This window comes from Canis lupus, chromosome 37 (genome assembly GCF_003254725.2).
Source record: "Canis lupus dingo isolate Sandy chromosome 37, ASM325472v2, whole genome shotgun sequence".
Taxonomy (NCBI): Eukaryota; Metazoa; Chordata; class Mammalia; order Carnivora; family Canidae; genus Canis; species Canis lupus.
Genome location: NC_064279.1, coordinates 25,401,776 through 25,428,681, shown reverse-complemented (window position 1 = coordinate 25,428,681; position 26,906 = coordinate 25,401,776). Strand labels below are relative to the sequence as shown.

The window sequence follows — 26,906 nt, the reverse complement described above, 5'->3', positions numbered from 1 at the left end:
TTCCTGCTACTTGGGCGTTCATGTCCAGATCACATGGCTGCCCCCCCACCCGCCCCACACAAGCAGTCAGGCCCTTCACTTCAGTCTGGAGTTCCTGGCAATGGGAGTCCTGATGGCTACCAAGCCTCAGTTTCCCCTTGAGTGCCTCAGAGGGGAAGACCGTCAGGCAGTGCCACAGGGACGTGCATTGATGACTCGGGCCAGAGAGAGCCTCAGAAGAACGTGGCGCTGGAATTCTGGTCCCGATCCTGCCACTGACTCACTTAAGATTGTCACCAGGCCAGCCCTTTCTCTAAACTTGTTTCTTCTGTTACATGAAGGGCTCAGACTAGCTGAGAGGTTAAAACTAGATGCCCAAGAAGGCCAAGCAGGTAAGATAACCTACAAGACAGGTAGGGAGTAAGAAAACCAGTGCTGGTGGTTCAGTGTTAAATGAGAAATGGTGCTGATGAGCCTCATTGTTGGGGGTCGGGGGGCGGCGGGTAACAGGGAGTGGTGGTGACTGTAGCTACACAAGGGACACTGCCTGAACAGGGCAGTGCCTCCAGAGTTCTAGCCAATTGTCATGGGGGAAGGTGTGCCCACTGTCACCACATCTTCTGATTTGTCAAGAATATTGGAAAGTTTTGAGTTTTATGCAACATATGCTTTTTGAATCGTAGGCTAAAAACATTGAAAATACTGTGTAATCTAAACAAAAGATTCCTTTAGGCTGGCTTCCACTTGAGGGTTATCATCTGTAAGCTCTGGATGAATGGGGGGGGGGGGTGGCGGGTAAGACTCTCCAGGTCCCGACTGCTTCTCCTTGCCTGTCGTGTGCCCCCACCACTTAACTCCCTTAGGGCCTTCTCCTTCCCGTGCCCACTCCTGTCCTCTCTCCTGTGGCCTTCTTTTTCTGCCAAGAAAATTCAAAACCAATCTTTGGGGTTTCCAGCTCCAAGGTCTGAGATCTCAGGATCCAGAGAAAACAGGGCCAACCTCTCAGGCCCAGACCTGAACTAGGACATGATGGATCCCCATGTTATGTCAAACACTTTAGTCAAAGCTTGGGAGTTGGGTGGGAGGCTTTGGCAACCAATTTCCTGGCTCCTCAAGGATGGGAGAGGTTGGAGGGGCTGGAGAGGTGGGGGTATGGGAGGAAGAGTGAATGATAGGTCATTCATAGAGGAGAGAGGAACGTCATGGTTTGTCACTGTGCAATCCTATTGCTCAATGAGCTGCACAGTCTCAAATTTCCCAATCACTATCTGGGCTTGTAGGGGATGGCTGGGGTTGGGGCTGGGGTAGGATGTTGTGATGGTTACTTTTATTGTCAACTTGACAGGGTCACAGTGTGCACTGACACTTGGTCAGATATTCAGGGTGTGTCGGCGAGGGTATTTCTGGAGGAGATTAACTTTGGAATCTACGGGCTGAGTAAAGCAGATTTCTCTTCCCAATGAGGGTGGGCCTCATCCAACCCACTGAATGGAACGAAGGGCTGAGTAAGGCAGTGTTCACTCTCTCTGCCTGTCTTTGAACTGAGAACTTCTCTTGCCCTCAGGCTTGCCTTGGACTGGAACTTAGACCATTGACTCTCCTGATTCTCGGGCCTTCGGACTCAGACTGGAATTGCAGGTACTGTCAGTGTACCTGGGTCTCCAGCCTGCAGATCTTGGGACTCCTCAGTCTCCATACTCATGTGAACCAAGTCTTTAGTATCTTTCTATCTATCCATCTTTATTTTCTTCCTTCCTTTCTTTCTTTCTTTTCTTTCTTTTTTAAGATTTTATTTATTCATGGGAAACACAGGGAAAGAGGCAGAGACACAGGCAGAGGGAGAGGCAGGCTCCTCTGCTGGGAACCCAACATGGGACTCAATGGGGACCTGAGCTGAGGGTAGACGCTCAACCACTGAGCCACCCAGGCGCACTATCATCTATATTTTTCTGTTGGTTCTGTTTCTCTGGAGAACACTAGGGTAGACTCAGCAAGGATAACTGATTAATAACTGATCAATACCTGCCCAACCTCTACCTTATGGAAGAGGCAGTGCAGTGTGATAGTTAAGAGCAGAGTTTCCTGGCAGAATTATCAGCAAGTGAGGAGCTACTGAGGTAGAGCTCCAGAAATCTCCATGGCAGTCCCCTTGGGCCTGGAACTGCCGCTGAATCCTAAACCCTGTGGGTTTAGGGTGAGCTTTCATGAAGAAATTTCCTCAAAATGGATTACAGACTTAAAAGTAGATATAAAACTAAAAATTTTAAGATAAAAGTTGGAGAAAATCTTCAGGATCTAGGACTAGACAAAGACTTAGACTCAACACCAAAAGCATGATCCATAAAGGAAAAAAATGGATAAATTGGGCCTCAACAAAATTACCAGCGTTTGCTCTGTGCAGGGTCCTTTTAAGAGGATGAAAAGACAAACTAAATACTCAGAGAAGGGGGATCCCTGGGTGGCTCAGTGGTTTAGCGCCTGCCTTAGGCCCTGGAGTCCCAGGATCAAGTCCCGCGTTGGGCTTCCTGCATGGAGCCTGCTTCTCCCTCTGCTTGTGTCTCTGCCTCCCTCTCTCTCTGTGTCTCTCATGAATAAATAAATAAAATCTTTAAAAAAATACTCAGAGAAAATATTTGCAAACCACATATCTGACAAAGAGAAAAATCTCTTCCTACTTACTTAACAGTGAAAAACCAAGCAATTCAGTTAGAAATGGGCAAAAATCATGAACAGACATTTCACCAAATAGGATGTACAGATGGCAAACAAACTCAGGGAAAGATGTTCAGCGCCATTAGCCATCAGGGAACTGCAAATTAGAATCATAATGAGATATTGCTACACTCCTATTGGACTGGCTAAAAGAAAAACGAAACAGTCACAATACCAAATATTGACAATGATGTGGAGAAACTAGATCCCTCATTTGAAGGTAAAATGCTACAGCCACTCTGGACATAGTTAGGGGATTTCTTAAAAAAATAAAAATGCAACTTACCATATGATCTAGCAACTGCACTGTCGGGCATTTTTTCCCAGAGAAATGGTTCATGTTCACACAGAAATCTGCACACAAATTCTTATAGCAGCTTTATTTGTAATAGCCCAACGGAAGCAACCCACATTGTCCTTTACTAGGGGAATGGTTAATCAAACTATGGTGTATCTAAACTGTAGAACATACTCCTGGGCATTTATCCCAGAGAAACTAAAACCAACATAGGTTTGAACATAGGTGTGAACATACACACAAAAATCTGTATATAAGTTGCAGTGTTATTTTAAAAAAGATTTTATTTATTTATTAATGAGAGACACAGAGAGAGAGGCAGAGACATAGGCAGAGGGAGAAGCAGGCTCCATGGAAGGAGCCTGATATGGGACTCGATCCCGGGACTCTGGGATCATACCCTGAGCCGAAGGCAGGCGCTCAACCGCTGAGCCACCCAGGCGTCCCTCCAGTGTTATTTGTGATAAAGATTAGAATTAGCCCAAATGTCCTTTGACAGGAGAATGGTTAAACTAATGGCTGTACAGACCATGGATTACAGCTCCACAATAAAAGAAACGAACCATTGCTACAATTACTTGGATGAATCTCCAGGAAATCATGCTGAGTGAAAAAAAGTTTGTCTCAGAAGGTTACAAATATATTGTTCCATTTACAGAACATATTTGCAATGACAAAGTTTTGGAAGTGAAAGTCAGATTAACGGCCGCCAGTGGGTATGGCATCTAGCTTCAGTTCAGGTTGTGACCCTGGGAACACAACCTGAGCCGAAGATAGTTGCTCAATCGACTGAGCCACCCAGATGCCCCTAAACCCCTAGTTTCAATACAACCAGGATACTGACATTGACATAATCCACTGATCATTTTCAGATTTCCTGTTTTATTTCTACTCATCTGTGTGTGTGTGTCTGTATGTGTGTGTATGTGTGAAGTCCTATACAATTTTATCACGTGTGTAGGTTTGTGGGTCCACCACCAAGGTCAAGATACTTGAACAGTTCTAACACCAAAAGGATCCTTCAAGTTACCCTCCCATAGACACCCTCACCCCTCTCTCTACCCTCCACCATACCCATTGGCTTGCTCTCTCCTCTCTCTGTCAAATAAGTAAATAAAATATTATTAAAAAGTTAAAAAAATAAAAATAAAAAGGAAAGTCTGGTACATACTATAACATGGATAAGTTTTGAAAACATTATGCTAGGTAAAATAAGCCAGACACAAAAGGACAAGTATGAGTCCATTTACATGAGTACTCAGCATAGACATATAGAGACAAAAAGTAAAACGATGATTTCCAGGAGCTAGGGGAAGGGAGAAGGAGCAGTTCCTCTTCAATGGGTTTAGAGTTTAATCTAGGACACTAGCAATGTTCCGGAAATGGATGATGGCGATGGTTGCACAACAGTGTGAATAGCCTTAATATCACTGAATTATACACCTAAAGAGGGTTAAAGGGTAAATTTTATATGTATCTTGGCACCTCCCAAAAAGTGGGAGAAAAAAAGTCCTGGCTGTAATATTGTATAACGAGTCTGCAAGATGTTAGCACTGTTGGGAGGTGGGCAAAGTGTACATGAGATCTCTCTATATTTTTTTCCTACAGATATGTGGGAATTTGCAGTGATCTCAATATTTAAAGTGGAAGAAAAGGATGGGTTTTATTGAATGGATATTACACCTCAATAACGTCGATTAAAAACAAAACGAAAAGCAAAAAACCCAAAAAAACAAAAAAACAAAAAAAATAAAACAGAGCTTCTGGAATTAAATGGCCTGGGTTTGAATCTTACTTTTACTAGCTCTGTGACTCAGGTAAGTTCCTTAGGCCCTCAGTTTCCTTGCCTGGAAAGTGGTGATAATAAAAGTACTCACCCCAAAGAGTGTTTATGAAGCCCAAGAAATGCACCTAGCACTCTGCAGCTGGCTGCTCCCTGCCCGCCACTTTTTTTTTTTTTTAATTTCTAAGGTTTTATTTATTCATGAGAGACACACAGAGAGAGAGGCAGAGAAGAGACATAGGCAGAGGGAGAAGCAGGCTCCCTCCAAGCAGGACTCGACCTCAGGACCCCGGGATCACAACCCGAGCCAAAGGCAGACGCGCAACCACTGAGCGCCCCCCCCCCCCCCCCCCGCCCCCGGGTGCCCTGATGGTTGCTCCTATAAATGGGCTTCCTTAGTCCGCAGCCACCACCAGTCCTTCGGAACCCGAGATGCGTTTTCTGCTGCAAACGTTGCTGCCTCTGGTGGTTTGGTTCCCAGACTTGCCCACCCAAGCCTTTGGATTCGGCAGCTAGAACATTCAGGGCTCCCTCCCTCTCACCTCTGGGACTCTGCACATGCTGCTTCCTCCACAAGCACCCTTGACACCCTTTGTCTGGCAAACAGCCTTGTGTCCCTCAGGAGGCAGCACTGGGGTGACCTCTTCCAGGAAGCCCTCCTTGATTTCTCCAGAATTGGGCTGTGGGCTCCCTCAGCGCAACGCCCTTGCCATGTGCCGCAGGAGTGAGGCTGCTGTCCGGGAGAGCGGGGAGGGGATGGGCAGTTTCTGGGAGCTCGGGGAAGGGGAAGGACGGGGTACAGCCCAGCCTACTATGGGAGTATCTGCGGCAGGAAGATACCTCTTCTCTCTACTGAGATCTGTGTCTAGAGAGTCACATCTGATCTGTGTATCAGAGTGAATTTGCACGCGTACTCGAGCCAGATCCCTGGGCCCAAATCCTGGCTCTGCCACCAGCCAGTGCATGGTCTTGGCCTTAACTTTCCTGCATCTGTAAAATGGGCACAAGACTAGATCCGCCCTCACACGGCTGTTGTGAGAATCTCACAAATTACCGTGTGTAGAGGGATCAAAACAACACGTGCTACCTAGCACTCGCTCAGTAATAATATTGTCGTTTGTTGCCCACTGCCCTCCACCCCGGGCTCCCACGCCTGGTCCCGTGCACGTTACACACCACTGTCCCAGGTATGTGTTTCCTTCTCAGCGCTTCCTGTGGTCTGGGTCCAGGCTGAGTGTGGGCCACGCGGATCGGGATGGCCCTGATGCTCCCACGGCACCCCCAGATCCTAGCCCAGTGCTTGGAGCCTCGTAAGTGCTCAGTGCTTGGTTCTTCTCCGCCCAGAGACATATACGCCTTGGGGCGAGGGAGCGAGAGGAAGGGGTCATCGAAGTTCTGGGGGGCAAATGATAAGATGGAAAAACGAACCCGTTTTGCAATGGATGTCACGGGGCGGGGGCAGTGGGCTCCTTCGTGAGTCGCTGGACACAAGGGAGCTCAGCAGAGGAAGGATGTCAGTGGGTCAGATGTCACTGGCCTCCTTCCTGCCTGAGCATTGGGGACTGGAGGGGACTCTCAGGAGCCCTGTGGGAGTGTTCTGGGTGCACTGGGCTGAGCCCTTGGGTTTCAGTTCTGCACAGATGAAGTGAACTTGCCCGGGAGGGGAGCCCTCTGCCACCCGGGCCCGTCTACCTCACGATGACTGAGCACTCTGTCCCCCCACCTCTCCTGCCCTATTGTGCTCCAGCCTTCCTGGCCCTCTGACTGCAGCGGGCCATGCTCAGGAGCCCTCGTCCTGCGGTTCCCTCTGCCTGGAGTGCTTTTCCCACAGCTCTCCACAGGTCCGACCCCTTGTCATTCATTCAGGTCCCAGCTCACCCGAGACGCCAGGAAGGCCCTCTCTGAAGTCTCCACCCTCAACCCTCCAACTCTGAGTCACTTTCTACCCAAGACTTGGCCTTATTTTTCCACCCCATAAATCTCCAAAACTGCACATATGAAATTACTTCTTGTGTTTATCTGTCTCCCCATGCCACCTGTAAGCATCATGAGGACGGGAGCTTTTGTCCTGTCACTGCTGATCTCCCACTGACCAGAACGTTCCTGGCACGTGGAAGGGACCTGGTATTTGTTGAGCTGAGTGTCAGGTTGGATGGAGACACCTTACCCTCTAGAGCTGTTGCCGTCCAGTACGGCAGCTGGGGGCCACATTTGGTCAAATTGAAACCAAAATTAAAGCAAAGTCTAGTTCCTCACTCATATTAACCACATTTCTTGTGCTCAGTGGCCACAAAAGGCTAACGGCTATTGTGTGAGATATTACAAATACAGAACATTCCCATCATTGCAGAAAGTTCTGGGGCACAGCACTGCTCTAGACCATAAATACACATTGCCTTCCTACTTCTACTCTTCATTCACACCACTTTCTCTGCCTGGAATGCTTTAGCTGATCATTAATAAAAATCCTACGTGTCTAGTTAGGGGCGCCTGGGTGGCTCAGTAGGTTAAGTGACCGACTCTTGATTTCGGCTCAGGCCATGATCTCAGGGACCTGGGATCGAGCCCCGAGACTGGCTCTGCGCACTGTGGGGAGTCAGCTTGAGGATTCTCTCTCCCCCTCTCCCTTTGCCCCTTCCTCCCACCCTCTGCTCGTGTTCTCTCTCTCAAATAGATAAATAAATCTCTAAAAAAATTATGGTAGGGGGACACCTGGGTGGCTCAGTGGTTGAGCATCTGCCTTCAGTTCAGGTCGTGATCTGGGGTCCTGGGATCGAGTCGGGTGGATCCACAGGGATCCTGCTTCTCCCTTTGCCTGTGTCTCTGCCCCTCTCTGTGTGTCTCTCATGAATAAATAAATAAAATCTTTGAAAAAAAATTATGGTAGATCCATCAAAAATAGAAGACTGTGTAATGCCATGGAACTCTTTCAAAATATATTGTTAAACGAAAGAAAGCCAGCTTTAATACAGGGGGAAAATGTCACAAAACATGAGAAGATTGGGGCCAGAAGTTTCCAGCTTTATCTGGAATGTTTAAAACTTTTAAGGAACATAATTAAGTATGTAATTATCAGTTAATGAGCATGTATTACTGTATGGTCTCATTTTTGTTTTAAAAAAAGTTCCCTTGGAATTTTAAAGACCAGATCAAACGTCTTACATAAAAGCGCTTGACGTGGGGGCGCCTGGCTGGGTCAGTCAGAAGAGCATGTGACTCCCAATCTTGGGGTCAGGAGTTTGAGCCCCACCTTGGGTGTAGATATTACTTAAAAAAAAAAAAAAAAGAATTTAAAACAAGTGCTTAACATGAAGCTAATATAATGCTGTACCTCAACTACAAGAATAAAAAAAAAAGGTCGTGTCCAAAAACTCCTTGACAGAGTACATGCTAAAGGAACACAGGCCACTTTTACACATCAAAAAGAGTAAAGAGGATATTTGCCAAAAAACCTCTAGGTTGAGAAATTGGGGTGATTTCACTTTCTTCTTTTGGTTCAGATTTCTCTAGTGAACATGAATTTCTTTTGAAATAAGGACTGGGGACAATAAAAGATCTTGTTAAAAATTCTTTAAGGCTCAACTCAGGGGAGAACTCATGGGCCTTGCTACCTTGAGTCTGGAGTCACGGCCACCGTCATCACGGGTAGAGCTTCTTGGTGGGGGGGGTCCCTCAGCTGGAAGATGCCTGCCCATGAGTGCCTAGATGGAGGGATGGAGACTGCACCCCCCTTGCCAGCTGTCCTGGAGGGGGTTGTCTAATATTTGCCGATGAGCTGTGGCCAGCCCTGCGCAGAAACAAGCCATTGGCTGTACTGACATTGTATAAGGAGGAGCTTAAAGGACCCCATGATCCCTTGCCTCTCCTTTGTTCTCAGGGAGTCATTAACTGGGGACCTTGCACGCAGTTTGGGGGTTCCTGTGTGTCAGGGGAAAAAAGGAGGTGGTGTGTGGACAGCTGGAGAGCCGGGTGTTTTGGGAGGCTTCAGAGGTGAAGAGCGAGGCCGCTGGTCATCCAGATCGCCCCCAAGCCCTGCTCTTTTTCTTGGGTGGGGGGATGGGGAGGTGGAAGCAGGGTAATTCATTCTATTAGTGGCATCCAGAAGGATTCTGAGTGCCCAGAAGCCTCGCCCCTCCGTCCCTACTAACCTGGTGACTAAGCGTGAGTTTTGGCTCTGGTCCGACTCCCGTTCCCTAAGTACTAAGCCTCTAAGCTACTTACTTAACCTTTTCCATGCCTCTATTTTCTTCTCTGTCAAATAGGGATATTGATGATATAAGGATATTGATGTTATAGGGATACTGATGATACAGGGATTTGATGATACCGCCTCAGAAGAAGCCCGAGATTCGCTGATGAACCCTGTTAATTTAACCCTGTTCCTCTTTTCAAGCCAAGACACAAGACTCTGGCCAGGGAAGGTTCCCGCGCCCACAGCGGAAGCGCGGGGCCGGGGCCCATTTATTCCCCCCTCCGCCCCCCCGCAAAAAAACCCCACAGCGGGTAAGGCGCGCCTCGGGGGAGTCCCGCCCGTCCCCGCTGCGTCCCCGCGACGCCCGGCCTCGCGCACCCGCACCCGCACCCGCACCCGCACCCGCACCCGCAGCCGCAGGCCCTAGGCGGGGGGGCGCCCCGGGCTCGGCGAGCGGAAGGGGCTGCGCCGCGTGGAGGAGCGCAGGGCGGGCGGCGGCGGGCGGCGGCTCGCGAAGGGCCCGAAGTGCTCGGCGGCGAAGGCGACCACGTCGCGGGGCTGGCGCAGCAGCAGGAAGAGCAGGAAGTCGGCGACCAGCGCCCGGGCCTCGGGGTGTTGCCGCAGGTAGCCGGCGTGCCTGACGCGGAGCTCCTCCTGGCGGGGCCGAGCCTGAGCGCGACCCGGAACCCCGCCCCCGCGCCCCCCGGCACACCGCACCCCGCACCCCCAGGCACCCCGCACCCCGGCACCCCGTGCCACCCCCGCACCCCGCGCCCCCAGGCACCCAGCGCTCCCCCGGCACCCCGCGCCCCCCTGGCACCCCGCGCCCCCAAGCACCCCGCGCCCCCCCCGGCACCCCGCGCCCCCAGGCACCCCGCACCCCAGGCACCCCGCGCACCCCCGGCACCCCGCGCCCCCAGGCACCCCGCGCACCCCCGGCACTCCGCGCCCCCCGCACCCCCCCGGCACCCCGCGCCCCCCGGCACACCGCACCCCGCGCGCCCCCGGCACCCCGCGCCCCCAGGCACCCCCCGTACCCCCGGCACCCCGCGCCCCCGCACCCCCCGCACCCCGGCACCCCGTGCCACCCCCGCACCCCGCGCCCCCAGGCACCCAGCGCTCCCCCGGCACCCCGCGCTCCCAGGCACCCCGCATCCCCATCTCGGCACCCCGCTCCCCCCTGGCACCCTGCGCCCCCAAGCACTCCGCGCCCCCCACACCCCCCGGCACACCGCACCCCCCGCGCCCCCAGGCACCCCGCGCCCCAGGCACCCCGCACCCCCTGCACCCCCGGCCCCCCGCGCCCCCCCGGCACCCCTCGCCCCCCGCACCCCCCGGCACACCGCACCACCTGCGCCCCTGGCACACCGCGCCCCCAGGCACCCCGCATCCCCCGCACCCCAGGCCCCCCGTGCCCCCCGCGCCCCCGGCACCCCGCACCCCCCGCGCCCCCGGCACCCAGCACTCCCCGCGCCCCCAGCACCCGCGCACCCCGGCACCCCGCGCCCCGCGCCCCCCGGCACCCCGCACCCCGGCACCCCGCGCCCCCCCGGCACTCTGCCCCCCTTGGCACCCTGCACCCCCCAGGCACCCCGCGCCCCCCGCACCCTAAGTCCCCCAGGCACCCGCGCCCCCACCTAGGCACCCCGCGCCTCCCGGCACCCCACGCCCCCAGACACCCCGCCACACCCCGGCACCTCGTGTCCCCCCCGGCACTCTGCCCCCCCCCCCGGGGCACCCTGCGCGCCCCCCCCCCCCCCCCCCCCGGCACCCCGTGCCCCCGCCTCGGCACTCCTCGCCCCTCGGCACTCCGTGCCCCTGGCATCCCACGCCTCCACCTCGGCACCCCGTGCCCCCCCCTGGGAACCCCGCCCCTCACCCCTCGACGCAGGGCCTCCCCGCAGGGCCTCCCCGCCTTCGCTGGGTGCATTTCAAGGAGGCTCCCCGGCGGGGAGAGGGGGACCCCAGGTTGGCTGCAGCTCCCCCTCACCTTCCGGTCCAGGAACCTCGAGGAGAGCTCCAGATCCTCCTCCCACACCAGGGGCTTCTTCCCAAATACGGGGCGGGGCTCAATCTCCTCTGGGTGGGCAGAGAGGAAGGCTGCACAGGCTGGCCCCAGAACCTTCCGGGATACACAGGGGCTGCCCCAGAGCGGCCACACCCGCCACACCGCAGGCTCGGTAAAGTCCCCGGGTTCTGCTCAGATGGCTGGAAGGCCTTCCCTGCTCAACGAGCCTCCCCTAGTGGCCTTGGGGTCAGGGGCTGGGGGGCAGAGCTTCCCCCACCTGTTTCAGGTTCTGATCCCACACTGAGCCCAGCCTCTGCACCCTGGGGGGCCCCAGGATTTCCCACCTCTCCCTCACTCTCCTCCAGCCAGAGGTTTCACTCACCCTTCTCCCTCAAGACAGGCATCTTGGGGATCATGCAGTAGCCGGGGGAACCCACCTGGATTCTCTTGGCCAAGTGCCTGGAATACAACGCGGGTGTGAGAGTGGGAGTCTTCCCAGACCAGCCCGCTCCCCTGAGGGGCTGGGGGCCTCCCTTTACTGCTGCTTCCCCAACACCCCTATTTATCTTTCAGTTCCAGGGTTGTGTTCATGTCTAGGCCCCCAGATAACGGCCCCTGCTTTTCAAACTGGGTCTTGCTCATGCCCTTGGACGTGTGTGCTGGTGTGCCAGGGCTGGCATGAGAACTCTAGCACCAAAAATACCATGAGCCTCCAGCTAGGGGACACTCAAGATAGAAACAACATGCCAGGGGCGCCTGGGGACTCAGTGGTTGAGCATCTGCCTTCGGCTCAGGTTGCGATCCCAGGGTCCTGGAATTCTGGGATCCTGAGGTCGAATCCCATTTGGGGCTCCCTGCAGGGAGCCTGCTTCTCCCTCTGCCTGTGTCTCTGCCTCTCTCTGTGTGTCTCTCATGAATAAATAAATAAAATCTTAAAAAAAAAAAAATAAACAACATGCTAAGTTATCAAATAAAGAAAGCCAACAATCCAATTACTTTCCCCCCCAGTGTAATGATTATTATATCAATACCTCTTTGGGAATTTCAAGAAGTAAATTCTTACTCCCCACCCCCACCCCAAATTATCTCATAATTTGGTGCCTGTGCCGGGCTGCTGACGGCTTGGCAGTGTGCCAGGATGCTTTCCCCCAGCACATGGATTCCATCTAATGTCAAGTTGTTCAAAACTTGTTGCTTTTCAGCGTTACGCCCCCCGCGCCCCGCCCCGGCAGCTGCTTGGGCCTCTAGGCCTTAGGCCTGGGCGGGTCAGCATTGACCTCAGCCATTCAGGGCTCCTTGGTGAGCATCAGGTGAATGCGTGGGCATTGCGCGTGGTGCAGGAGGAAATACGTGAAGGAAGAGTGAGTGGTGTGGATCAAGCAAGGGGGCACGCTTCCTGGGGGCGTCCCACAGACAGTAGTCCCCCTTCAGCCTGGGCCGCCCCGCGGTCCAGCACCCACGCTCCCGCTCCACACTGCCCCCTGGCCGCCACTGTCAGTAGCTCACCCGTCCGAGAGCAGGTAAAACTGGCAGGAGCTGGGGACGCCTTTCACCGAGTGGACGGTCTGCTCCACGATGAACACTCGCACCTGCTGGCGGTCCACTTCAATGGTCTGGAAGCCCAGGGCTTGCTGGCAGCAGCCAAAAAGGAGGGAAGGAGGTGAGGGGGATGCCCACCAGGATCTCCCCCAAATCTCACCCTGGCCCTTTTTCACATCTTGCCACTTCCTTCCTTGTTTATCAGTGATAAGCAACTCTTGGCTGTCCAGACCCTCAGGCACCACGGGATTTCAGTTGCACTTAAGTGGGTGCAGGCCCCCCCCCCACCGTTGCTGCACCCCAGCCCTCCCCGCATCATCTCGATGACCAACTGCTTCTAGTTGGCAGATTCAGTTACAGGGATGAGGGGTGAGGAAGGGGGGCGGGGAGAGTGGGGAGTTGGGCTATTTGAGGGAGGGGCACTTGATGCTTTGCGGGGGTGGGGTGGGGTAGGGTGGGGTGGGGGGCGGTGTTGATTGAGATCTGTGGCTCCAGGCAGGCTGCTCTGTTGTGAAAACTTAAACCCTTGGAGCAGCTACGGCCATGGGCAGAAAGTGCTGATATAAAACATGTGTTTCAAAGAAGGTGGGGTGGAGGGGGGAGTGACATGGCTTGTTAGTGTCAAACACATTGCTGTTTGTCACGTTTGTCATGATAGAAAAGACTAGAATGTCATTTTCAAATTAGCACCCAGAATGTGTGTTTAGAGGCACAGCTTTAAAGATCCCACATTAAAAAAAAAAAAAAAATCCCACATTGTAGGGCACCCGGGTGACTCAGTGGTTGAGCAACTGCCTTCGGCTCAGGGTGTGATCCCGGGGTCCTGGGATCGAGTCCCGCATCAGGCTCCCTACAGGGAGCCTGCTTCTCCCTCTGCCCATGTCTCTGCCTCTCTTTCTGTGTCTCATGAATAAATAAATTAATTAATTAATCAAAAAACCCTCCCACATTGCAGGAAGTCCTAGGTATGTTGATTATGAAGTTTTAACCACAAGAAAGGGAAAAAAAAAGGGAGGGGATACCCTTCAGGTCTGAGACATAATCAAAGAACATTTAAGTGCAGTTGGAAATGGTGTGTTAAAAAAATATATCTTTCAAAGCAGCCCTCTGCTGTGTTTCTGTCTCCTGGACTGACTTCCGTGCGACAAGCATTGCTTCTCTCAACTGCTCCCAGCTTGGGTCCCTCCTCTCCAGGCCTCCTGCACCACTCGTGATGGTGATCGGCCGACAACCGTGCAAGTCCCACTTGCACGGGCCCAGCCCACCCCCCTCCTACCCCAACCCACCTCCCCACCCCTTCGGATTTTCCCCAGGCCAACTCCCCGACCCGGGGAAACCCCTCACGTAAGTGGAGTAGCACAGTTTGCCCTCCGTGTCCAAGGCCAGGAAGCGGGCATTGTTGGGCACCGTCTGCCGCCAGGCCATCACCCTCAGCAACACCAGGTTGGCAGCCTGGGAGATGAAGCCTACGGTTGAGCTCCCCGGGAAAAAAGTCACTTCGGTCTTCATTTCCTGTTCAGGAGAGATCTGGGTTGGGGACACGGATCTGGGAAGGGGTGGGGAGGATGGGAAAGCCAAGCGTGGGCACATCTAGGGTCCCTGCTGAGTCTCCCTGCCAGGCTCCTGGCCTGACCCAGTCCACACCCCCCTCCCCTTGGCTTCGAAGAGGACGCAGGGTACGGCTTCTACCTGCCTCTCAGCCTCACCTCACCCTCCTTGACGTTCCTGGTCATGGTCAGCTGGTCATCCTGCTTCACCAAACTCATCTTGTGCTCCATGGGGAGGATGTGAAACTAAGGGCCAAGGGAAGAATCAGGAGCTCACCCCGCTGCACCCGAACAGCGCCCCCCACACCAGGTCACTGTGCCTGTTCTCCTTTATGAATGAGAAAACAGGGAAATTTGTAGAAAGATCTTCCCTATGTAGTGAGGTTCAAGAACAGAAGGCATGTGATCATGTCATACAAAGTGAAAAGGCAACTGCGCTTCAGAATACAGGTTTTCAAAGATGGGGATGGTTTCTGTGGGAAAGTTCTTGGGCATCAGTGGTTTCCAGTGTGTAAAACCGGTTGCGTTCCAGAAGAGGTGGCTGGGCCTGGGCACGGGAGGAAGGGAGCAGGAGGCCTTGGAGGCGAGGTGGTGACAGGCCCTTGGGAAATGCCAGGCTCTGGGAAAGGCCAGACCATGGGGCCCCCAGAGAGATGCTGGGCTTTGGGCCTGGAGGAGGCCCCGGGTGGACTGGACCCAGGGTTCCTGTGTTAGGAGGTCATGAGAAGCAACTTGCTGCCACGGATGGGTTGGTTTCCACGTTATGCATGGTGAGGATTGCAGAGGAACCAGAAGAGAGTTGGGGTGACCTCCACTGAGCCCCCGGCCCCTGCCCATGTTCTTTCCTCCCTCCCTCCCAGGGTCTCCATTCTCTCACCCCGGTTTGGGGTCCAGGCCGGGACCCTAGGAGGTACCTTGATGAACTCCTGACTATGTTGCTCCATGATATGCAGTTTCCACGAGAGGTAACCTGGGGCCGGGAGGAGAAGGTTGCTGTCACCGTCACCCTGTCACCCCATCACCGGGGACAGGCCAGGCGGGAAGGTGGCAGGAGGCTGGACAAGTCAGGAGGAGTGTGACCGCAGGGAAAACTAAGTGGCTTCCTTGTCCTAAGTCTGTGATCAACTTCCTCATCACCCCCCTAAACACACCCGCTTTGCTGCCTTCTGGTCCCAAGGTGAAGCCCAGGGTGGGTCCTGAGTGAGGGTCCTGGGGTGGGGGCGGGGGAGCTTGCCCAGGAGGGAGTTCCCGCAGAGCATTCTGTCCATGAAGCCGCGGCTGAAGGCGTGCACCAGGACGCACGAGGACATCACGCCCAGCTCGTCTTTGTATTTTCCTCTCTGGACCTCAATGGTCAGCTCTCCCTCGGGCTCCCCCGTGTCCGAGACCATGGCCAGCGTCTCGGAGAACATCAACATCTGCAGCTCCTCCTGTTCTGTGGGGGTTCCCGTGGGCACAGATGAAGCCCTAGGTCCTGGGCCTCGACTCCCTGACTGTCCCCCCAGCAGGGCCCCACAGTCTGCACCCACCCCTTCCTCATCCCCCATGTCCCAGGCAGCTCCTGCCTACCCTCTGTTGGCCCCCACAGGTGAAGACCTCCCTGCCCCCCCCCCCCGCCCCGCCAGTCCCCGTGGCCTTGGGGTCTTCCCTCCACAGTTATCAATACTGGGTGTTATACTATATGTTGGCAAATCGAACTTCAAAAAAATTATATATATAAACAAATAGGGGGTCTGGGTGGCTCAGTTGGTTAAGCATCTGCCTTCGGCTCAGATCATGATCTCAGGGCCCTGGGATCAAGCTCTGCCTGGAGCTCTCTGCTCAGTGGGGAGCCTGCTTCTCCCTTTCCCTCTGGGCTCTCGCTCACTGGCTCACTGGCTCACTCTCTCTCAAATAAACAAATAATTAATTAAACAGTAAGTCTTTAAAAAAATTATCAACAAATAGGCCTCGCACCCTTTCTGAGTGCCAGGGCCAGCAAGGCTCAGCGAGACCGGCCGGGCCTGCACCCTGCACCCCCGCCCCCCACGCTCCCACCGCCCCCACTGTCCAGGCTCACGGAGGTTGCTGAGGAAGTGGATGGCTTCAGCATTGGCCTCTGGGGCTGCCAGGCTCCCTTGGGCTGGAGGCTGGTGGTCCTTGGCTCTGTGGCCTAGGGAGGGAGAAGAGGCTGAGATGGCAACCTTGGGGAGAGGGACAGGGGTCCCCAAAGCAGAATTCTCCAAGGCCACCCCAGGGAGGAAGAAGGAGGAGAGAGGGAGGGAGAAGAGGAGGAGATGCCGCTCCAATATCCATCCCAGCGGCCTCTTCCCACCTGTGGATTGAAGTTTAGAGGACATGCTGCCTTCAGCTACCCGGTCAGTGTCTAGTTGTCTCCCTGGCAACCGGATGCCAGTGACCGCCTCTTAAAGGGCCATCAACACACCTCACAAAACACCCAGACCTTGGAGGCAATGGTAGGAGCTGTGGGGACTGGAGCTCAGACCATGCCTGGAGTATTATCTTGCAGAGGGAGCATATGACACAGCAGGGAGGTGACATGGGTCATTAGGATGACTTTAGGGAGCACCTGGCTGGCTCAGTCAGAGGAGTATGTGACTCTTGATCTCAGGGTGGTGAGTCTGAGCCCCATGGTGGGTATAGAGATTACTAAGACAACAACGACGACAACAACAACAATAATGATAAGCTTTAAAAAGCCAGATTGACCTTGGAAGTTGTGACCTTGAGTCAGATATGGCCTCACATGCGTAGAACCCACTTGGATGTCATATGAGAGCAATGGTGGTAACAATGACAATCACAGCAAACCTTTCAGCCTCGCTCACCTGAGGCCTGGCACTGTTCTGGAGGGCTGCACGTGTGTGTGCAATCATTCAGTATTCAGACTAACCCTGTGAGTAGGATCTTTTTTCCCTGCACTTTATGGCTGAGAAATCGTTGGGGTCTTTCCTAATGTCACACAGCTGATACAGTTGACCCTTGAGCAGCATGGGTTTGAGCTGCCTGGTCCACTAATATGTGGATGTTTTTCAGTAAATATGCTACAGTGCTCTAACTGTAATCTCTTTATGATTTCTTTTTAAAAAATAATTAATTAATTACTTTATTTTTTGTGGGGGGACAAAGGAAGAGGGAAAGAGAGAATCTCAAGCAGACTCTCTGCCAAGCATGGAGCCCAATGGGGGCCTCCATCTCATGACCCCGAGATCATGCCCTGAGCCAAAATCAAGAGTCCAACACTTAACGACTGAGCCACCTAGGCACCTCTCTTCCTTATGACTTCTTCTTCTTTTTTTTTTTTTAAGATTTATTTATTTATTTATTTATTTGTTTGTTTGTTTATGATAGACATAGAGAGAGAGGCAGAGACACAGGAGGAGGGAGAAGCAGGATCCATGCTGGGAGCCCGATGTGGGACTCAATCCCGGGACTCCAGGATCACGCCCTGGGCCAAAGCAGGCGCCAAACCGCTGAGCCACCCTTCCTTATGACTTCTTAACAACATTTTCTCTAGCTTACTTTATTGGAAGAACACAGTATATAATACATAGATCATATAAAACATGTGTTAACTGTTTCTGTTATTTGTAAGACTTTGGGTCAATAGTAGGCTACGAGTAGTTAAATTTTGGAGGAGTCAAAAGTTATACTTAAATTTTATTTTTTTAAACACAGTGCTCAATTTCATTTTTTTGTTTATTTACTTATTTAACTAATGTCTACACCCATTGTGGGGCCCTAACTCATGAACTTGAGATCAAGAGTCGCATGCTCCTCCCAGTGAACCAACGAGGTACCCCTATGCTGGAATCTTCAACTGTGCAGGAAAGAGGGGATTGTCAGCACACCTCACCCCCGTGTTGTTCAAGGGTCAACCGTAATTGACAGAGCCACAACTCAACCCAAGGCAGTGTGGCTCCTAGAGAGAATTCAAAGAAAAATGAAACAGCAAATAGACAATACACTGAATCCAAACAACCGGTGCCATAGAGTAGGTAGTGATTAGTGACAAAGATGAAAATTGAATTATGATAGGTAGGACTCAAGCCCCAGGCTGTGGGCTATCTGGTCCACACCTTGTAAGTGTTTGAGTCTACATCATAGTGGCTCTAAAAAGGGGCTCAACCTGACAGAGTTACAAAAAAAAAAGAAAAATAGTGTCCAAAAGCCTCAGTCACCTAAGGAATTGCCCTCCATCCCCGACCTTAGTACTCAGGAAGATAATTTTCCAATGTCTTCTCATTGGAAGGTAGTTATCTATCAACTTCAGGAAGATTTAGAATCACATGCAGAATTGTTTGAGACAATAAAAGTAGCAATATTAATTTGTATGTTGTCACACTGTGCATATTTGGTATTTCAAACTCTTTAAAATAATTTGGCATGGGAGGGGGCTTAAAAGATAAGACATGAGGGGCACCTGGGTGGCTCAGCGGTGAAGCATCTGACTTTGGCTCAGGTCATGATCTCAGGGTCCTGTGAGAGAGGTCCTGTGAGGTCCCCTCTCTCTCTGCCCTTCCCCCTGCTTGATCTCTCTCTCTCTCTTTCTCTCTTAAATAAAAAATAAATAAATAAATAAATAAATAAATAAAATCTTTTTAAAAAGAAAAGAAAAGTTTTGAGATTCTAATTTATATCAAGCAGTTGAATGGCACTTGGCTGGCTCAGATGTAGACGGTGGAACTCTTGATCTTGGTGGTTGTGAGTTAGGTGTAAGAGAATACTTAAAGAATCAAATAAATAGGGATGCCTGGATGGCTCAGGGGTTGAGTGTCTGCCTTTGGCTCAGGGTGTGATTCTGCGATCCAGGTTTGAGTCCCATATTGGGCTCCTTGGGGGAGGCCTGCTTCTCCCTCTGCCTGTGTCCCTGCCTCTGTGTGTGTGTTACGAATAAATAAACATATTTTAAAAAGGAATAAAATAAATAAAATAAAATATTTAAAAAATAAACAAATTAGTTGAATAATTTAATTATTTTAAAAAATATTTTATTTATTTATTCATGAGAGACACACGGAGAGAGGCAGAGACACAGGCAGAGGGAGAAGCAGGCTCCATTCCATGCAGGGAGCTTGATGGGGACTCAATCCCGGGTCTCCAGGACCACACCCTGGGCTGAAGGTGGTGCTAAACCATTGAGCCACCCGGGCTGCCCTGAATAATTGATTTAAATTGAATTCTGAAGTTAAATTCTTACTGGAATTGAAAGTAGAACCAAAATATTTTTTAAAAACCTTAAAATTTGCTTCATTCATTCATTCATTTATTTTATTTAGTTTCATTCATTTATTTTTAAGTAAGATCCACACCCAGTATGGAGCCCAACCTGGAGCCTGAACTCATGACCCTGAGATCAAAACTTGAACTGATACCAAGATTATGTTCAACTATATAGCAACAAATTAGGCAATCTGGGAGAAATGGATGCATTCCTAGAGATGAATAAACTACCAAAACTGAAACAGGAAGAAGTAGAAAATCTGAACAGACCCTTGCTGAATAGAGAGCAAGAAAATTGCAGCAGTCGTCAAAAGCTCCCAACAAACAAGAGTCTAGGGCCAAATGGCCTCCCAGGGGAATTCTACCAAATATTTAAAGAAGAATTAACCTATTCTTCTGAAGCTGTTTCAAAAATAGAAATGGGAGGAAAACTTCCAAACTCTTTCTATGAAGCCAGCATTACCTTGATCCTAAAACCAGACAAAGACCCCACCAAAAAAGGGGAATTACAGACCAATATCCCTGATGAACACGGATGCCAAATTCTCACCAAAATACTAGCCAATAGGATCCAACAGTACATTAAAAGGATTTTTACCACAACCAAGTGAGATTTATTCCTGGACTGCAACGTTGGTTCAACATCCGGAAATCAGTCAATGTGATACATCACATTAATAAAAGAAAGGACAAGAACCATATGACCTTCTCAACAGATGCAGAGAAAGCATTTGACAAACTACAGCATCCTTTCTTGATTAAAACTCTTCACAGTGTAGGGATAGAGGGAACATACCTCAATATCATAAAAGTTATATATGAAAAGCACCACAGCAAATATCATCCTCAATGGGGAAAAACGGAGAGCTTCCCCTTAAGGTCAGGAACATAGCAGGGATGTCCACTGTCACCATTGCTGTTCAACATAGTACTAGAAGTCCTAGCCTCAGCAATCAGACAACAAAAAGAAATAAAAGGCATCCAAACTCGCAAAGAAGTCAAAGTCTCACTCTTTGCCGATGACATGATACCCTATATGGAAAACCCAAAAGACTCGACCCCAAAATTGCTAGAACTCATACAGGAATTCAGCAAAGTGTCAGGATATAAAATCATTGCACAGAAATCAATTGTATTTCTATACACTAACAATGAGATAAAAAAAAGAGAAATTAAGGAATCCATCCCATTTATAATTGTACCCCAAACCATAAGATACCCAGGAATAAACCTAACCAAAGAGGCAAAAGATCTGTACTCAGAAAGCTACAGAACACTCACGAAAGAAAAGGAGGAAGACACAAAGAAATGGAAAAACGTTCCACGCTCATGGATTGGAAGAACAAATATTGTTAAAATGTCTATGCTACCCAGAGAAATCTATACATTCAATGCAATCCCTATCAAAATACCATCAACTTATTTCACCGAGTTGGAACAAATAATCCTAAAATTTGTATGGAACCAGAAAAGACCCCATAGAGCCAAAGGAATGTTGAAAAAGAAAACCAAAACTGGTGGCATCACAATTCTGGATTTCAAGCTCTATTACAAAGCTGTGATAATCAATACAGTATGATCCTGGCACAAAAACAGACCCGTAGATCAATGGAACAGAATAAAGAACCCAGCCATGGACCCTCAATTCTATGGTCAACTAATCTTTGACAAAGCAGGAAAAATATTCAATGGAAAAAAGACAGTCTTTTCAACAAATGGTGCTGGGAAAACTGGACAGCCACAGGCAGAAAAATGAAACTGGACCATTTCCTGGCATCATACACAAAAATAGACTCCAAATGGATGAAAGACCTAAATGTGAGACAGGAATCCATTAAAATCCTAGAGAACACAGGCAGCAGCCTCTGTGATCTTGGCCACAGCAGCTTCTTGCCAGACACTTCTCCAAAGACAAGGGAGACAAAGGCAAAAATGAACTATTGGGACTTCATTAAGATAAAATGCCTAGTGGACAAAACCAAAAGGCAACCTATAGAATGGGAGATGTTTGCAAAGGCATTATCAGATAAAGGGCTAGTATCCAAAGTCTACAAAGAACTTATCAGGGGTGCCTGGGTGGCTCAGTCGGTTAAGTGCCTGCCTTCTGCTCAGGTCATGATCCCAGGGTCCTGGGATAGAGCCCCGTATCGGGCTCCCTGCTAGACAGGAAGCCTGCTTCTCCGTCTCCCTCTGCCCCTCCCCCTGCTTGTGTTCCCTCACTCTCTCTGTTAAATAAATAGATAGAAATATTTTTGAAAAAGAACTTAATCAAACCCAACACCCAAAGCACAAATAATCCAATCAAGAAATGGGCAGAAAATCTGAACAGACATTTCTCCAAAGAAGACAAATGGCCAACAGACACATGAGAAAATGCTCATCACTTGGCATCAGGGAAATCAAATCAAAACTACAACAATATACCACCTCACCCCAGTCAGAATGGCTAAAATTAACAAGTCAGGAAAGGATAGATGTTGGCGACGATGCAGAGAAAGGGGAACCCTCTTAAAACATTGGTGTGAACACAAGCTGATGCAGTCCCTCTGGAAAGCAGAATGGAGGTTCCTCAAAAAGTTGAAAACAGAGCTACCCTACGACCCAGCAATTGCATACTAGGTATTTACCCCAAAGATAAAAATGTAGTGATCCAAAGGGCACCTTGCAGTGTTGTCCACAGTAGCCAAATTGTGGAAAGAGCCCCAATGTCCATTGACAGATGAATGGATAAAGAAGATGTGGTAAATACATGCAATGGAAAACTACTCAGCCATCAAAAATGAAATCTTGCCATTTGCAATGACATGGATGAAACTAGAGGGTTATTATGCTAAGTGAAATAAGTCAATCAGAGAGAGAGTTATCATATGATCTCATGAGGAATTTAAGAATCAAAACAGAGGATCATAGAGGAAGAGAGGAAAAAATAAAGCAAGACGAAATCAGAGAGGGAGACAAACCATAAGAGACTCTTAATCACAGGAAACAAACTGAAGTCGCTGGACAGGAGGTGAGAGTGGGGGAATGGGGTAACTGGGGGACGGGCATTAAGAAGGGCACGTGATGTGATAAGCACTGGGTGTTATATAAGGCTGATGAATCACCGAACTCCACCTCTGAAGCCAATAATATATAATATGTTAATTAATTCAATTTAAATAAAAATTTAAAATAATATAAAAACATTTAAATTTGCTTAATTACTTAATTAATTAGCTAATTTTTAAGCAGGCTCCACACCCAGTGTGCAGCCCAACCTGGGGCCTGAACTCACTACCCTGAGATCAAGACTTGAGCTGATACCAAGATTTGGACACTGAACCAACTGAGCCATCCAAGTGCCCTCAAATTTATTATATGTTTACTTTTTCTTAGATTGCAGTTAAAGTACTTGGGAGGCTGGTTTCTCTCTCTCTCTCTCTCTCTTTTTAAAGATAATTGAATTCTTCTTATTTTACTTTTTCCAGCTTTATGAGATATAATTGACATATAACAATTATTTGCTTTTAAAAAGGAAGTAGAATATCGAGGATGAGTAAATACAACATAAACTGCTTAAACCTTTTGCAGTTTTTAAAAGAGGACCAATTATTCATCAAAGCCCTCTTAAAAGTCATCATTAACATGTGCTAGATTTCTGATTAAAAAATGACTCAGGGAATGCCTGGGTGGCTCAGCGGTTGAGCGTCTGCCTTTGGCTCAGGGTGATCCCAGAGTCTCAGGATCAAGTCCCACATCGGGTTTCCTGCATGGAGCCTGCTTCTCCCTCTGCCTGTGTCTCTGCCTTTCTCTCTCTCTCTCCCTCCCTCTGTGTCTCTCATGAATAAATAAATAAAATCTAAAAAAAAAAAAGAAATAACAGTGTTGGATAGAAGCATTATATTTAACAACAACAAAAAAAATGACTCAGAAGTTGAACTTAAAAGTTTAAAAAATGTTTACGTTTTAAAATTTGCAATTTGAGAAATTGAGCCACCCAGGTGCCCCTAATTTTATTTGCCATTTAAATTTTATTTTGAGTATTCATTTTTAAAAGCGAAAGTGAATTCTGAAGAAGCCTTTCTCTGCACGTGAGATACTGTCAGTAGCATTAAGAAAACTCACAACTACTTTAGGAGGTGGTTTGTTACTTCCTCAAAAAGTTAAATGTGGAGTTACTATATGACTCGGCAATTCCACTCCTAGGTCTATACCCGAGAGAACTGAAAGCATCTCTCCGCACAACAACCTGTACACAGATGTTCACAGCACCTGATGCATGGTAGCCGAAAAATGGAAACAACCCAACTGTCAACTGACAAATGGATAAACAAAATGTGGTGCATATCCCCACAATGCAATATTATTCAGCCATAAGGAGAGTAGATGTGAACTACTGCCATGTGCTCCGATGTGAACCTTGAGGATATGCCGAGGGAGAGGAGCTGGTCACAAAAGACCACATATTGCCTGATGCCACGTATGTGAAACGTCCAGAGCAGGTAAATCTGTGGAGACAGAGAGATCAGTGGTCGCTTGGTGTGGGTACGCAGAGGCGTGGAGTCACATCAAGTGTGCACAGGCTTTCATCTGCGGGTGAATGAAAATGTCCTAAGATTAGATTGTGGGGTCCCTGGGTGGCCCAGTCAGTTCAGCGTCTGACTCTTGGTTTTGGCTCAGGTTGTGGTTGTGATCACAGGATTGTGGGATCAAGCTCCATGGTGGGCTCTGCGCTCAGCGCGGAATCTTCTTAGGTTTCTCTCTCTCCTTCTCCTCCTCTCTCCCCACGCATGCTCTCTCTGTCTCTCTTTCTCAAATAAATATATCTTAAAACAAAATTAGGGATCCCTGGGTGGCGCAGCGGTTTAGCGCCTGCCTTTGGCCCAGGGCGCGATCCTGGAGACCCGGGATCGAGTCCCACATCAGGCTCCCGGTGCATGGAGCCTGCTTCTCCCTCTGCCTATGTCTCTGCCTCTCTCTCTCTCTCTCTCTCTCTCTCTCTGTGTGACTATCATAAATAAATAAAAATTAAAAAAAACAAAAAACAAAAAAAAACAAAAAACAAAATTAGATTGTGATGGTCACAAAACAGTGCATATACTAAAAACTACTCAATTGTACACTTTAAAAGGATGAATTTTGTGTTATGGAAATGATAGCTTGATAAAGTTGTTAATAAAAGAGAGAAGAGGGATCCCTGGGTGGCGCAGCGGTTTGGCGCCTGCCTTTGGCCCAGGGCGCGATCCTGGAGACCCGGGATCGAATCCCACGTCGGGCTCCCGGTGCATGGAGCCTGCTTCTCCCTCTGCCTGTGTCTCTGCCTCTCTTTCTCTCTCTCTTTCTGTGTGGCTATCATAAAAAATAAAAAATAAAAAATAATTTAAAAGAGAGAAGATTTTTTTTCAAAGATTTAATTTATTTATTCACTAGAGACACAGAGAGAGAGGCAGAGACACAGGCAGAGGGAGAAGTGGGCTCCCCGGGGAGAACCTGATGCAGGACTCGATCTCAGGACTCCAGGATCATGACCTGAGCTGAAGGCAGATGCTCAACCACTGAGATACCCGGGCGCCTCAAGATAGAAGATTTAAATAAGGTCTACAAAAGCAAACTCTATCGCTTTCCTATGTAAATTATATAAAATTGGAAACATTTTTTTTTATTATTAGGACAAAGTTGGAAAATAAAAGAAGCACATTATGGTCTAGATGCTCTTTATTTTATTTTTTTTTAATTTTTTTTTAATTTTTTATTTATTTGTGACAGTCACAGAGAGAGAAAGGGAGAGAGGCAGAGACACAGGCAGAGGGAGAGGCAGGCTCCATGCACCGGGAGCCTGACGTGGGATTCGATCCCGGGTCTCCAGGATCGCGCCCTGGGCCAAAGGCAGGCGCCAAACCGCTGCGCCACCCAGGGATCCCCTAGATGCTCTTTAAGGGGTGCCCACGTAGCTCCGTCCCTACTGTGCACCCTCTTCCTGGCCTGAGGGCAGATTCGCTCCCAGAGCCCTGTACCCTTTAGAGTTGCCCCCCTCCTCCCTCCCCTTTCCTTGGTCAGGCCCTTGGAGCTGCACAGGACTGCCACCTCCCTGCGCACACAGGCTCCCAGCCCTGGGAGCCCAGGTTCTTTCTCCCTGCCCCTCCCAAGAACCCCCCCATTCATGCTGGCTGTTTCCTACTAGAAGAGAAAGAAGTTTGACAGAGTGGTTCCTAGAAGGATCAACATCCAATTTTTAAAAAAAGATTTATTTATCTATTTATGAGAGAGAGAGAGAGAGAGAGAGGCAGAGACCCAGGCAGAGGGAGAAGCAGGCTCCATGCCAGGAGCCCGACGTGGGACTCGATCCCGGGACTCCAGGATCGTGCCCTGAGCCAAAGGCAGGCGCCAAAACACTGAGCCACCCAGGGATCCCCAACATCCAATTTTTTTAATCTAATTTTTAAACCTCCGAAAGAGAGTCGCTGCAGACCCTTGTTACCGGTCCCCTTAGGGCCTCGTAGGCCAGCGGAGGGACCCTCTGTAGCAGGTAGATCTGCGAGCTGTGCAGCCCTCCTGGGCAGGTTGGCCTCTCTGAACCTGTGACAGGGACAGCCTGCGTCCTCCCAGCTGCTGGGATGGGCATCTATGGCATCATGAGCTCTGCGGGTGTGAACTCACTCATGCATCACAATCAGCTCCCAGGGTGGTGCTACCCATGTCCTCAGTGGGCTCAGGAGAAATGGAGGCACAGAAGGTTAAGTAACTTACCCAAGGTCATCTGGTTAATCAGTGGAAACCGTGGGGCTATCTGGGGGGCTCAGTCAGTTAACTGTCTTTAATTCAGGTCACAATCTCGGGGTCCCAGGATGAAGCCCCCACATTGGGCTCCCTGCTCAGGGGGGAGCTTGCTCCTCCCTCTCCCTCTGCCCCTCCCCACCCGTGACTGTGCTCATTCCTCAGTCCCCGCAGTCACTCCAGAATGGAGCTGGGTGACATGAGATGCCCATCTGGCGTCACTCATGGTCAACCAGAGGCAGAACCTATCCTATCCAGCCTGGTCCCTCTCCAAGTCCTCTCTCTGCCACCTTATTATCTATTTGTCATCTCTATTATCTGTCATCTCTATTATCTATCATCTATCTATCTATCTATCTATCTATCTATCTATCATCTATGATCTCATTTTCTAGCGGTTCTGTCCCTCTGAAGAACCCTAAGACAGGTGCCTTTCTCTGCATCTCTTGTGGGGCTTTGCCTATGTTTAGGATCTCAGTAAATGTAACTGCCTGGGGTTTACTGACCCCAGAGTTAGGTTCCCACCCACTTTTCAAGGCTCCATGTGTGGCTAAGGCCTTGGAGGGCTGAGACCATCCCCAGCACACACGGGTAGGCCCAGGGCTCCTCGCCTCCCCCCTTCCCCATCTCCATTCCTCCCTGGAACGCCTGGGGCTGCCCACATCGTGTCCCCTCCCTTTCTCCTTTCCTGCCCTAGAGACAGCCAGCCTGTGACTCAGGAAGAAACAAATAGCTTACTGGTTATTTTTAAAACTACGTATTATTCAAATACCTTTGCGGCCACACATCTACCTCCATGTCCTCTGTCTAATGAATTATAGCACCAGGAATCTGACGTAGCATTTTCCAAAGTGACTTCACATGCCTTTGCT

General features: G+C 50.0%; 1 protein-coding gene and 1 long non-coding RNA gene across 8 annotated transcripts; one reads left to right on the top strand and one right to left on the bottom strand.

Moving 5' to 3' along the window:
* The first annotated feature begins 46 nt into the window (after positions 1 to 46).
* Positions 47 to 4,763, top strand: LOC112656433 (uncharacterized). The gene is made up of 3 exons (XR_003134317.3): positions 47 to 371; positions 1,544 to 1,617; positions 4,598 to 4,763. It is a non-coding gene; the product is annotated as an uncharacterized LOC112656433 (long non-coding RNA).
* On the bottom strand, positions 3,256 to 26,905 carry LOC112656428 (ciliogenesis associated TTC17 interacting protein). Of its 7 annotated transcripts, none has more exons than XM_049106592.1 (10): positions 26,807 to 26,905; positions 23,680 to 23,768; positions 16,118 to 16,210; positions 14,973 to 15,028; positions 14,218 to 14,304; positions 13,856 to 14,023; positions 12,479 to 12,603; positions 11,355 to 11,431; positions 10,955 to 11,043; positions 3,256 to 8,473 (listed from the first exon to the last, which is right to left on the bottom strand). In XM_049106592.1, the coding sequence occupies exons 1-10, from the start codon at positions 26,830 to 26,832 to the stop codon at positions 8,351 to 8,353; spliced, it is 933 nt and encodes a 310-aa protein (XP_048962549.1). In that variant the 5' UTR covers positions 26,833 to 26,905; the 3' UTR covers positions 3,256 to 8,350. The 7 variants fall into 7 exon arrangements, with proteins under 7 accessions (XP_048962549.1, XP_048962544.1, XP_048962545.1 ...); XM_049106587.1 differs by lacking the exon at positions 3,256 to 8,473 and adding an exon at positions 9,362 to 9,618; XM_049106588.1 differs by lacking the exons at positions 3,256 to 8,473; positions 26,807 to 26,905 and adding exons at positions 9,362 to 9,618; positions 25,730 to 26,322 and having other exon boundaries at positions 23,680 to 23,850.
* Position 26,906: the final 1 nt, after the last annotated feature.

Bases quoted from the DNA above. Each gene is read 5' to 3' on its own strand.
- LOC112656428 (XM_049106593.1), bottom strand. From the start codon at position 16,397: ATGTCCTCTAAACTTCAATCCACAG. The intron at 16,211-16,372 runs GTGGGAAGAGGC...CTCCCTCCCTAG, and splicing joins CTCTAAACTTCAATCCACAG to GCCACAGAGCCAAGGACCAC. The intron at 11,044-11,354 runs GTGAGTGAAACC...CTGCCCACCCAG, and splicing joins GCCTGTCTTGAGGGAGAAGG to AGGAGATTGAGCCCCGCCCC.